General features: G+C 42.6%; 1 protein-coding gene across 1 annotated transcript; it reads left to right on the top strand.

The window, feature by feature from the left end:
• Window positions 1-241: 241 nt before the first annotated feature.
• Window positions 242-11,684, top strand: NFKBIZ (NFKB inhibitor zeta). Its single transcript, XM_024120350.3, has 12 exons — window positions 242-900; window positions 3,033-3,172; window positions 3,694-3,724; window positions 3,847-3,950; window positions 4,048-4,829; window positions 5,539-5,644; window positions 6,034-6,180; window positions 6,373-6,436; window positions 6,727-6,896; window positions 7,794-7,904; window positions 8,035-8,202; window positions 10,518-11,684. Exons 1-12 carry the CDS (start codon window positions 612-614, stop codon window positions 10,569-10,571), a joined length of 2,166 nt encoding a protein of 721 aa, XP_023976118.1. The 5' UTR covers window positions 242-611; the 3' UTR covers window positions 10,572-11,684.
• Window positions 11,685-12,383: the final 699 nt, after the last annotated feature.

Raw genomic sequence — 12,383 nt, 5'->3', positions numbered from 1 at the left:
GGAGGGCTGCGCGGCACGCACGTTCCAGCACTTTCCTACGCCACGGAACCAGGCCAACCCGTTCCCACCGCCGCCTCCCGCCTCCTCGCTGCCCAGTGCGGGCGAGACCCACGCCACGCGCCCTTTTCCCGGGCGCCTAGGCCAGGCTGGCAGCGCCGGCCCCGACATCCGTCGGCGGGGGGCCGGGGAGGGGGACCGAGGGCCAGGAGGCCGCGCTCCATCGGGGTTTCTAGGTGAAGGGTAGGAAAACAACCGGTCGGTCTGGGCGGGGCCGGGAGGGCGGAGCGAGGGCGGAGGGCACATTGCCTCATCCTGTACATTTTACTGGAAACGGGGCGCATCCGGAGGAGGGGCCAGGAGGCGGCCCCGAAGCCGCCAACGGCTCGGCCGGGCGCGTGGGAGGCCGGCGAGGCGGTGGTCTGTTCTCTCCGCCCCTGGCGTCGAAGGCCGGTTAAATAGTCGGGCAGCCCCGGGCCACGCCCGTGCCCGCGCTGTCCTCCAGCCGATAGGTTCCCAACCCCATCACAGTCACAGCCGCAGTCGGGAGGCAGCCGCGCGCAGCGAACCGGTGGCGCAGGTGTCTGGGGTCCTCGAGCGCCGAGCCCGGGAGCATGATCGTGGACAAGCTGCTGGACGACAGCCGCGGAGGAGAGGGGCTGCTGGACGCAGCCGGCGACTGCGGCCTCATGACCAGCCCGCTCAACCTGGCCTACTTCTACGGCGCGTCGCCGCCCGCCGCCGCCCCCGGCGCCTGCGACGCCGGCTGCTCGTCGTCTGGGCCCTCGGCGCCCGGCTCGCCCGGCTCCGACTCCTCCGACTTCTCTTCCGCCTCGTCAGTGTCCTCCTGCGGGGCGGTAGAGTCCCGGCCGAGAGGCGGCGCCCGTGCCGAGCGGCTGCAAGGTACACACCGGCCCCGGCGGGGCGGCCCCAGGACCCCCGTTTGCGGGCGGCCCACCCGCGGGGAGCGGGGGTCTGGGCCGCGCAGAAGCGAAGTACCTCGGCCAGGTGTTAGGTGGCCTCGGCGCTTGCTTTGGCGGAGGTACATAATCACACTGGCCATCATTATTAGGCCACTACTGGATGCCTTGTCCCGTGCTGGGCGTTGAATATCATTCGATGCCCTTTGACCGTCTGTAAAATCTGGGCGCCGTCTAGCTGGCCTGGTAGCTTGAAACACACAGCTCTGACTTCGGGTGGGGGGAATGGACCACGTTGGGTTTTCTCTTTTTTTAAAAAAACACTTTTATTAAGCTATAATTCACATACTATGGCGAGGTTTTGGATCTGATGTAGGTGTACCTTTTTCTTGTGGCTGTTTTAGTGAAAGGCTGTAGCCGGCGATAAGGGTTTGGGTACTGGGTTGAAGGTCGTGATTTATTTCTTCCTAAGTACGTATTTGTGGAAATTTTAAGTAAAAGGACTTTATAAAGAAAATAAACTGATATTATTAAGATTTAAGGTGAAGCTGGACTGAAAACTAGTTTATACCTTGAGTCTGTGATTTTCCGAAGTCTGCCCAGAATTTCTTCGGTCTTTGTTTTGTGTGCTTTAGAATGGTTGAGCCGTCTGTAGCAGAGAAAGGCGTAACGTTTCCGTTCTGCGGCTGTGAATTGTTAGTTTCTTTTCTTAATGAACGGAGTTGCATAATTTGGGGGAAAACAGGATGCTTCTGTAGGTGAACCAAAGAACGTCTAGATAATCTCAAATTTTGGAAAATCTAATCAGCATGATTTTAAAGAGCGTTCTCTTTCAGGTATTCCCCACGGCTGGCCACTGCTGTTTTGCTTGTGTTTTAGTTTAAAATGTGATTTGTCATTTTTATTTAAAAAAGTGATTTAAACCACTCGGTTGTATAACATGCTCCATGTATGTTAAGTGTGGAGCAAATGCCAAAATTGTGTGTGTATTTAGACCCTTTTTTTCCCTCCACATTTGGCCTTCATCTGGCTGAAACTATTTTGCTAGTTCTTTGGTTTACCATAGGGGATTTCTGAAACTGAATTTTTCTCCCTGTGACGTTGAGTTATTAACTACTGTGATTCCAGAGGAATGCCGTGTTAGATTCTGGCAAGATATTCTTAGACTTAAACATAAAACTAACTAGTGTTTAGTTTGCCCTATCATTGAGTTGTGTCTCATGTATTTGATTTTATATATATATATGTGTATATATCTATATTTAAAATTATGCCTTGTTTTTTGTCCCATCTTATTTTTTTCCACTCTTAATGGAGTTGCTGAATTATTCATTTCCTGACTCTCTGTGTGTTTACTTTGTGTTCAACTCATCCCAAGAGGTTGTGACATACTAGTGGTCAGAGTAGAATGCTGTACTCATGTACTACATTTTAAAGTGTATTTTAAAGCTTAAATATGAAATGAGATGATTTCCTTTTTACTTAGAAGGCCTATGTGAACAATCCAAAAACAGTCGGTGAGGGGAAATCTCGTGTGCATATGTGGGAATGCGTTTAAGCTCAGTGAATTTACGTAGCTTTCTTGGTGTAGCTGAACTGAGGGAAATAATATACTGAGACATTGTTAAATGTTAGGCTTTGGTATACTGAGATCTTTGGAAGAAGTTTGTTTTGTACCTTCTTAGGTGAGTGGAATTGATAGACTTTAAAATTTCTATGTGGACATAAAGCCTTTGGTTTGAAAAGCTAAAAAGTCATCATTTATTCCTTGCTCCCCCAAGGTTTCTCAAAAGTCTAGAATAATTACAGATTTATGAGAGTCAGGGTGGCAAAATCTGTGATCCTGTCTCATGGGTGGATAGGGCTGAGAGACAGAGAATTAATTTGGGTTTATCTCTCGGCTCTGGGGTTCCCTGAAACGATATTTTTATGAGCTTTAATTCCTTAGGCTTCCTGGTGGGGAAAGGTATCAGGCAAGCGAGTTGAAGAGGCTTTGCGGTCTGTTAGTTGGGAACTTTATCGCGTTGGATAGCTAAGCTTTTGAGGTTATTAATATTCATGTCTGTGAAGACACTTAATTGGGATATGTTTTGTTTTGTTTTGTTTTTTGAACAGTTGAGCCCCATATGGGGGTTGGAAGGCAGCAGAGAGGACCCTTTCAAGGTGTTCGCGTGAAGAACTCGGTGAAGGAACTCCTGTTGCACATCCGAAGTCATAAACAGAAGGCTTCCGGACAAGCTGTCGATGATTTTAAGGTGGCATCTAATTTATTTGTTTTGGGTTGGGGGTTAGGGAGGTTAGCCTGTCAGTGTTATTACTCTCTGCTAACCTAGGTTGGGCAAGTCTTTTGTAGACCACAAAGTCCATAGGACAGAGAACATATTTGTCCTGCTGTCTGCTATATTGCTGTCACTTGGCCCACTGCTAGGCACTTGGCAGGTGTGCAAGAGAAATTTAATGAATAAATAAATGAAGGCAAGTTGGGGGCAAGGAAATTAATGTGGTTCAGTTAAAATGGAACATTTTGACTAGAAAGGGAAAACTCAAGTGGCCTTATTAATTTTATCTTGACCTGAGTTGAACTAAGGTGAAAGTGCAAATGGGGCAAGTTGCAAGATAGGATGGAAATTAACATAGAAAATAAATATTACTAGAATAGCTATGTCAAAGGTTTATGGTGAACTGTGAAGAGGGGTAGAGATAAGTCTATTTGTTGATGTATGTTAATCAGGAAACCATTTATCACACTAAATTGGAAACTTTTTTTTCCTTATAGACACAAGGTGTGAACAGAGAGCAATTCACAGGTAAGAGTTACCTCTATTTATAATATCATGCGGGCTGTAGGGTAGAACAGTGTAGTGTGATTATGGGTAAAAATTTGTGAAATAAAATTATCACAGATTCCATGTTCCTTTCTTGGGTATAGAATTGAAGAACACAGTATCATATAGTGGGAAAAGGAAAGACCCTGATTTATTGTCTGATGGACCAGCTTGCAAAAGACCAGCTTTGTTACATACCCAGTTTTTGGTACGTATCTCACTATTTTCCTCTGAATACCCTTTGGAAATTATTCCTGGAATAATTTTGGAAGGGAGTGCGCAACTTATTTTTTCTCCCTTTCCAGACGCCACCTCAAACACCCACACCCGCGGAAAGCATGGAAGATGTCCGTCACAGTGAATCCAAACAGGACAGCAGTGCTGATCTGCTTCAGAGCATTATCAACATTAAGAATGAATGCAGCCTGGTTTCCCTGAACACTGTCCAAGTTAGCTGGATGAGCCCTGTGGGGGTCCCTCCGAGCTCCCCCCACGAGCAGTGTCAGGACTTCCACGGAGGGCAGGTCTTCTCTCCACCTCAGAAATACCAGCCCTTCCAAGTCAGCAGCTCCCCACACATGATGGATCAGGCTTCCATGTACCAGTATTCTCCACAGAACCAGAACGTGCAGCAGCTGCCGCCACAGCACTACACCCACAACCCAGCTCTGGAATACAGTCCTTATTCCAGAACTTCCCAGTCCCCCAGCTATGAACCAAACATCTTTGATGGTCAAGATCCACAGTTCTGCCGGAACCAAAGTTTTGCATCCCTTCTAAGTGATCCCAGGGAATCTGAGAATATTGCTGTTCCCCCACAGACTGCCCCCAGCGTTCAGCAGCAAAATGATGCCCACGTGCAGAACTTCAACATGATGCCACACAGTGCCTGTGAGGCCCTGGCGAGGCATGATGCAGGCTCTGCCTCTTTAAGCACACCACCGCCCTTCCCGAACATCGTCGGAAATCCAATGAACACCACACAGTTAGGGAAGTCATTTTTTCAGTGGCAAGTAGAGCAGGAAGAAAGCAAATTGGCACATATCTCCCAAGACCAGTTTCTTTCAAAGGATGCAGATGGTGACACGTGAGTATGTTCCTTTATCTCACTGAGCTAATTTGGTAAGCCATGCTTACTGGGCACAGTGGGCACAGAATTTCTCTAGGGGATGCCAGCTTAGATCTGAGCAAGTGGTTGGCTAAACAAGATGACTAGTGGGCGTAGAATGATAGCTCATATTTCAAGCGAGAGTTTTCCTTTCTTCTTTTCTTCTGGCTGAACAAATTACCTGTTCTAAATTAATAAAAATGTACCTGTCTTTGAATAATTGGTTTTGAAAGATTAGCATAGATTGTGTCTGTAGAGCAAAATCAGTTAGATCATTGTTAGTTTTTGGTCATGATCAACTGTGAGTTGATTTGTAGATTGAATACTGATCTGTCCTGACATCTTTGTGGTGTTGGGCAAGTTGTTTAACCTCTCTATGCCTCAGTTTCTGGGCATGTAAAATGATAATACTTCCCTCAGTGGGCTTTTATGAACATTAAAAATAATGGATTTAAAGCAATCAGCATGGTGCCTGGCGTACTTCTTATTTCTGGTAACCTAATTCATCTTGTTGCAACTCAGATGTATTGTCAGCATAGCAGAAAAGACAAATTATGCTCTGTACTGTTTGATTTGAGTACACCAACGTATCAAGAAAGGGGCTAAAGGAAGAATTTTTTTTAAAAAAAGGATGAACTTAGTGAAATAAATAATTAACTTCTTTTCTTTTCCTTTTTTTTTCCCCCAGGTTCCTCCATATTGCTGTTGCCCAGGGGAGAAGGGCACTTTCCTATGTCCTTGCAAGAAAGATGAATGCGCTTCACATGCTGGATATTAAAGAGCACAATGGACAGGTGAGGATCTTGACAGAGGGAAATGGCAAAGTGTGGTCATGCGGACAAGATGACGGCCGGTCTCATATTTATGTGTAGATCATTTCAGAGTTCCAGACCAAGAGAGTTTAGTTAATATTAACTTCTGGATGTTGACTCTTTGTCACTGCCAACCTTGAAGTTCTTAACGTTAACTTTGTAGTTATTTGACCAAAGACTAACTGGGTATAATAAAGCTGCACCCTAAGCTTATTTTAGTTTCCTTGTGTTACACTATCTTATTGCTTATTAACAGGATTTATTTTCTCTGTGTGTGGTTTTTTCCCCTCAGTCTTAGTTTCGGTTCATATTCTTTGTTACTCTAGTGTTACAGGTTTTAAAAAATATTTTTTTCCTCTGAATGTCCACAGAGTGCCTTTCAGGTGGCAGTGGCTGCCAATCAGCACCTCATCGTGCAGGATCTGGTGAACCTCGGGGCCCAGGTGAATACGACTGACTGCTGGGGAAGAACCCCCCTGCATGTTTGTGCTGAGAAGGGCCACTCCCAGGTGCTTCAGGTAAGAGGCAGCGAGCCAGGCTCCCATTACCACAGGGCCAAAGGGGTACAGCTTGGATATTAGGAGTTGGATGTAGATTGCCTGTTGCAATGCTATCTTTTGAGTTGACTTACTCCTTTCTTGGAACACTAGTAGATAAGTATTTGTGTAGTTTGTCTTTTGCTGATAGATGTCTGTTTTTAAATTCTGCAGGCAATTCAGAAGGGAGCAGCGGGGAGCAATCAGTTTGTGGATCTGGAGGCAACTAACTATGATGGTAAGTGATTGACGCATTATTGGGTGAAGAAACATTCAGAGAGAGGGCCCCATTAATTCTAAGGGTATTAAGTTCAATACCAATAAGGAAGGGAGGTAATTAAAGCTAAAATATTCTATAGATAAAATTAGCACTAAGACCCAATGGCGGGATTACTCAGATTACCTTACTAGTTCTTGTGGAGCCCATACGTATGTCATGTGAGAGGCCACCCTCAAGGTTTGTAATTATAGAACAACTAAAAGAATTGATGGGATGCTTGACCACTGCTTTCTTATGCTTTTTTCTAGGACTGACCCCTCTACACTGTGCAGTTGTGGCCCACAATGCTGTGGTTCACGAACTCCAGAGAAATCAACAGCCCCATTCACCTGAAGTTCAGGAGCTTTTGCTGAAGAATAAGAGTCTAGTTGATACAATTAAGTGTCTGATTCAAATGGGAGCTGCAGTGGAAGCTAAGGTAAAATTCACAGAAGAGTTTGGAAATGGGATGTGGGAGAGACGTGGTTATAGCCGAAGACCTTCTTCCCAAGTATAGATTAAAACTTTTCCCCCTTTTTATTTTATTTTTGCCATCTTTTTAAATTAATGGAGTGAGTAGCAATGTATGGATAGTTAAGAAGCTTAGATTTTAAAAGATCACCTCATCTGCTTTCTTGATTTGCTTTTAATCTATGTATTATTATTCAAAAGATCATTTAGCTGTGAAACAAATGTCTTTATTTGAAAGGAAAAGAAAATGCTTGAAATTGATATTTTCATTTTGCTTCCATTGTTATACACAGATACTAAAGGTAGTGCATTTTGTAAGGGTTTCTTCATTGTTGTTGGATCTGGACTTAATCTTCTGTTTTTTTAAACTGGAAAATATTTTATTATCTTTAAATTTGAGGTTTATTTGCTGAGTATTTGCTATGTACAAGGCTGAGGTACTGAGTTAGGGGCCCTAGGGGAAAATACCTGAATCATAAGCCACTTGGGTCCTTGGCGAGCTTACTTGTCTAGTAGAAATGGTGAGAGATATAGCTAATTATAAGTCTACAGGGTGGCCACCGAGTCTGGAAACATAGGCGAATACACAGTAAATGATTTCTTATATTACAGCACATGATAAAACATTATAGTCTATGTTTCTACATTTTATGGCCACCCGGTATACAAGGGTAGCTGTGATAAAAGGGAATTCGGAGGAATGAGAGATTCCGTGGAGCTTGGGTTGAAGGAAGGGTTTGTGGAGAAGGGGGTACTCCGAGTGAGTCTCCAGGGGTGAGTCAGACATATGAGAGACTGGGTGAGAAGCATATCCAGGGCATGGTTTCTGGATGTTCATTTCTTTCCCCCTCTTTCCTTTGATAAGGATCGTAAAAGTGGCCGCACAGCCCTGCATTTGGCAGCTGAAGAAGCAAATCTGGAACTCATTCGCCTCTTTTTGGAACTGCCCAGTTGCCTGTCTTTTGTGAATGCAAAGGTACTTTTAGAAGTATTCAAGAACTGCACAAGAGTTGGAATAACCTTCTTTATACCTTCTTCAAGCTTTTGAGCTGCTTTCATGAAGGTCTCCCTTCCTGATGGGTGTCGTTTTGTCTCTTTGTCTTTAGGCTTACAATGGAAACACCGCCCTCCATGTTGCTGCCAGCCTGCAATATCGGGTGACACAGTTGGATGCAGTCCGCCTGTTGATGAGGAAGGGAGCAGACCCAAGTACTCGGAACTTGGAGAACGAACAGCCAGTGCATTTGGTTCCTGATGGCCCTGTGGGAGAACAGGTGAGGGCCACAGAAGGGAGAAGAAATACTTTTAGGCATTGTTCCGAAACATAAGGGGCAGGGGCCAGCTGGCACTCTTCAGGTGGGCTTTATCAACATCTATGTCTCAACAGTGGTCACTGCAGCCCTTTAGAGTCAATTGCTTTGTCTCCAAAGGAAGAGTAAGAAATTTGAGGGTTTATCCATGGACCCCAAATGGTCAGAAGTCAGGTAGTCTTTCTTTTTCTTCCAAGACACAAACTTGGGTTTGGGTTAAGTCAGAATGGTTTGACATTTGGAAGTTGATGAAAGAGGAGGAACTAAGGTTCCTGCACACACTAAAGAAAGAGAATCTTAGTTTTGTGAGTAAGTGATGAGCCTTCAAATATTGTGCATATTAAATGAGTCAGTATCTGTAGAGTATTCAGAATAGTCCCAGGCACATAAGTGGGTGCTGCTTAGTAAACATTAGCTGTTAACAATGATTTCTATTTACTAACTGATCCTAAATAAAAAATGGGAAGGTTATTTATGTAATTTAGAACCTAGGAATATTTTATACTTTAAATAAAATTATGCTTTTCTCATCATAAGGTTCTACTGGGTTGGCCAGTAAGTTCGTTCGGTTTTCACTGTAAGCTGTTGTGAAAAACTTGAATGACGTTTTTGGCCAACCCAATATATTATATTTGGGATTGAACAGTTTCATATGACTAAACTTTTCTTGATAACAAAAACTGACTCTTTTTAAGAACTTAAAATATATTTTTAAAATTTATTTTTTTAAGCAGCAGGTTCTTATTAGTTATCCATTTTATACATATTAGTGTATATATGTCAATCCCAATCTCCCAGTTCATTCCACCACCACCCCCCACCCACCGCCAGTTTCCCCCTTGGTGTCCATACGTTTGGAAGAACTTAAAATATTTTTGATGAAACTCTTTCCCTGGAGGAAACGAGAGATTGTGGCTGTGGGTCACTACATACTTTAATAATCACAAAATAAAATAAATGGAATACAATTTAGCCTTGCCTTTGATTTACAGCCCTCGCTCTGACCATAATGTTATATAGTAACTCATATTTGTGGAGCTCTTTATAGCTTAAAATGAATCACTTGATGATTTGTAGAGTTTTCCTGTATACTATACCACTTAATAGTTAGGAAAACTTTGCAGGGTGAAGGTTCAGCTGGGAAGACTGAGACTCAGAGTGGGTCCAGGCATAGGGACCATCATTAAATAGTAAATGGCAGAGTCCTAAGCGCATTGTTCACTTCTGGTTTGCTGTTTTTGGCGTGCAGTCATAGAGTGATGTTCTCAGGGAGTATTGAGCATGGGGAGCTGCTTAACTCTTTGCTAAATGTTCTTGGATTACTCTCCTTCCTGCTTTTGTATTTTTTGTGTCTCTGTGTGTGGAGGGAGGGTCTTTTCCTTTCCTTTTATTGTCAGACCATGGTCATTGTGTCTCCTTCTAGCAGCTGTCAATTGCATCCCCTACTCCAGTCTTCGTTCTTCTAATTTGTTGCTTCTAATCTGCTGTGGGCTGAGAGACAGATCATAAAATTTTTCAGGCTGGGGTATAAAATCAATTACTAGACTCTGAATGAGCCTGGGGGTTTCCTGTGATCCAAATAGTCATGCACAGATGCTTTAATTCTTGGATGTCATGACAGCTATCTTGACTCGAAGGGCATTATAATTTACTTGTGTGTATAAGGTGGGCTCTCGGTTCTTGGTTGAGGCTGACATCAAGGTAGGTGAGATATTATAATAACCATGATTAGTGTGTTATATTAAATGTTCTCACAAATAACAGGAGTAAAGATTAGGAAAAGAATATAGGTCTTAGTTAAACTTTTGGAGATTTTCAACCTCAGATAATTTTTAATGGAGATGCTTTACTTTCTTGTACTCAGAGATCATTATAGAGCTTCCCTGGTGGCGCAGTGGTTGAGAGTCCGCCTGCCGATGCAGGGGACACGGGTTTGTGCCGCGGTCCGGGAAGATCCCACATGCCACGGAGCGGCTAGGCCCGTGAGCCATGGCCGCTGAGCCTGCGCTTCCGGAGCCTGTGCTCTGCAATGGGAGAGGCCACAACAGTGAGAGGGCCGCATAACGCAAAAAAAAAAAAAAAAGAAAAAAAAAAGATCATTATAGCAGGTCTGTAGTAAACTTTAAAAGGAGTTGTAGTATTTTTTTTTTGTCCCCTTAAAATCTTGACACATACTGTTGCATATTTCTTCATATACTTACTTACAAAGAAACTGAAGGAGATGTGGTACTTTGATCGTAGAAAAACACCCTCACAAATCCTATTGGTTTCCTTTCCAGATCCGACGTATCCTGAAGGGAAAGTCCATTCAGCAGAGAGCTCCACCGTATTAGCTCCATTGGCTGGGAGCCTGGTCAGCAATACTCACTGTCAGTTAGGCAGTCCTAATGTATCTGTACATAGACCATTTGCTCTGTATTGGCAGATGTAAGTTGTTTCTATGAAACAAACATATTTAGTTCACTATTATATAGTGGGTTATGTTAAAAGAAAAGAAGAAAAATATTTAATTCCTCTTGGCAGATTTTAATATTTCATACCCAGGTATCTGGGATCTAGACATTTGAATTTAATCTGAGTGGTAAAATTGACTTCAATTAACAGAAGCTTTTGGGTGGGAGAAGGCTTTGATTTGTGGCATAAGGCATTGCTTATGTAGCTATTGCCAGTTTAAAAGGAGGTGAATTGTAAACTTTTTCTTTAAAGAAAAATGAAAGCATTTGGAAGTTAAAAAATAAATCTGGACGTAGTGTTGAGTCTTCGTTTGGCCTGATGCAGTACCTGATAGTTATTGGTGTTGGAAAGTCTCTAGTCGTTGGACTAGATGGAGGGTACCATGGTTAAAGTTTGATCTTTGCAAACTGTAGATAATTGTTATTTTTGTCTTTTAAAATATTTGTACAAATATTTGAACATGTGGTCATTAACATGGCCACATTTGAAATGTGTAAATCAATAAACTAGAAAAGAACAAGTGGATTTTCACTATTTAAAAAAATCATATGCATTCAAAGGAGCTTTGTAATCACCATCTCTGTAGATGAAACAGATGGAGAGTTGTTCCTTTAGTGGCTGGCAGAGCTCTGTTTGCATTGTAAATATGCTTTGAGATGAGATACATTATTTGTAGGGCATTGCATGCTGTTAAAGAGAACACCTCTTTATGACTCACTTTCTAGAGTTTATGATTTACTTGCTCTGTTGGAATGTTTGTTTTACCTTTATAAGAACAACAAAAAGTCAATACTGAAACATGTTTTACTGATTTTCTGTTGTCAAATAATGATAACGTACCATGATGTTTCATATTACCATTCAGAAAATAAATGCCTAATTTTTTAGTAGCTTTTTTTCTAATAATATTATTTTGCTTATCTCTGGCATACCCCGAGGAATGTATTTGGATTTGATTGTACATTAATTCTTTGTAATAAATTTGATTCATGAAAAACCTATTTTTAAAAAAAATAAATTTATTTATTTATTTATTTTTGGCTACATTGGGTCTTCGTTGCTGTGCACGGGCTTTCTCTATTTGTGGCGAGCGGGGACTTCTCTTTTTTTTTAACATTTTTATTGGAGTATAATTGCTTTACAATGGTGTGTTAGTTTCTGCTTTATAACAAAGTGAATCAGTTATACATATACATATGTTCCCATATCTCTTCCCTCTTGCGTCTCCCTCCCTCCCACCCCTCTAGGTGGTCACAAAACACCGAGCCGATCTCCCTGTGCTATGCGGCTGCTTCCCACTAGCTATCTATTTTACGTTTGGTAGTGAATATATGGCCATGCCACTCTCTCATTGTGTCACAGCTTACTCTTCCCCCTCGCCATATCCTCAAGTCCATTCTCTAGTAGGTCTGTGTCTTTATTCCCATCTTGCCCCTAGGTTCTTCATGACGATTTTTTTTTTTTTGGATTCCATATATATGTGTTAGCATATGGTATTTGTTTTTCTCTTTCTCACTTCAATCTGTTTGACAGACTCTAGGTCTATCTGCCTCACTACAAATAACTCAATTTCGTTTCTTTTTATGGCTGAGTAATATTCCATTGTATATATGTACCACATCTTCTTTATCCATTCATCTGTTGATGGACACTTAGGTTGCTTCCATGTCCTGGCTCTTGTAAATAGAGCT

Source organism: Physeter macrocephalus, chromosome 1, assembly GCF_002837175.3.
Source record: "Physeter macrocephalus isolate SW-GA chromosome 1, ASM283717v5, whole genome shotgun sequence".
Taxonomy (NCBI): Eukaryota; Metazoa; Chordata; class Mammalia; order Artiodactyla; family Physeteridae; genus Physeter; species Physeter macrocephalus.
This window is presented reverse-complemented; position numbering and strand designations above follow the sequence as displayed.

What these genes read in the sequence shown, in the direction of transcription:
- NFKBIZ (XM_024120350.3), top strand. Translation starts at nt 612, where the DNA reads ATGATCGTGGACAAGCTGCTGGACGACAGCCGCGGAGGAGAGGGGCTG. An exon ending in TGTTACATACCCAGTTTTTG is followed by an intron (nt 3,951 to 4,047) that starts GTACGTATCTCA and finishes CTCCCTTTCCAG; the next exon opens with ACGCCACCTCAAACACCCAC. An exon ending in AAGGATGCAGATGGTGACAC is followed by an intron (nt 4,830 to 5,538) that starts GTGAGTATGTTC and finishes TTTTTCCCCCAG; the next exon opens with GTTCCTCCATATTGCTGTTG.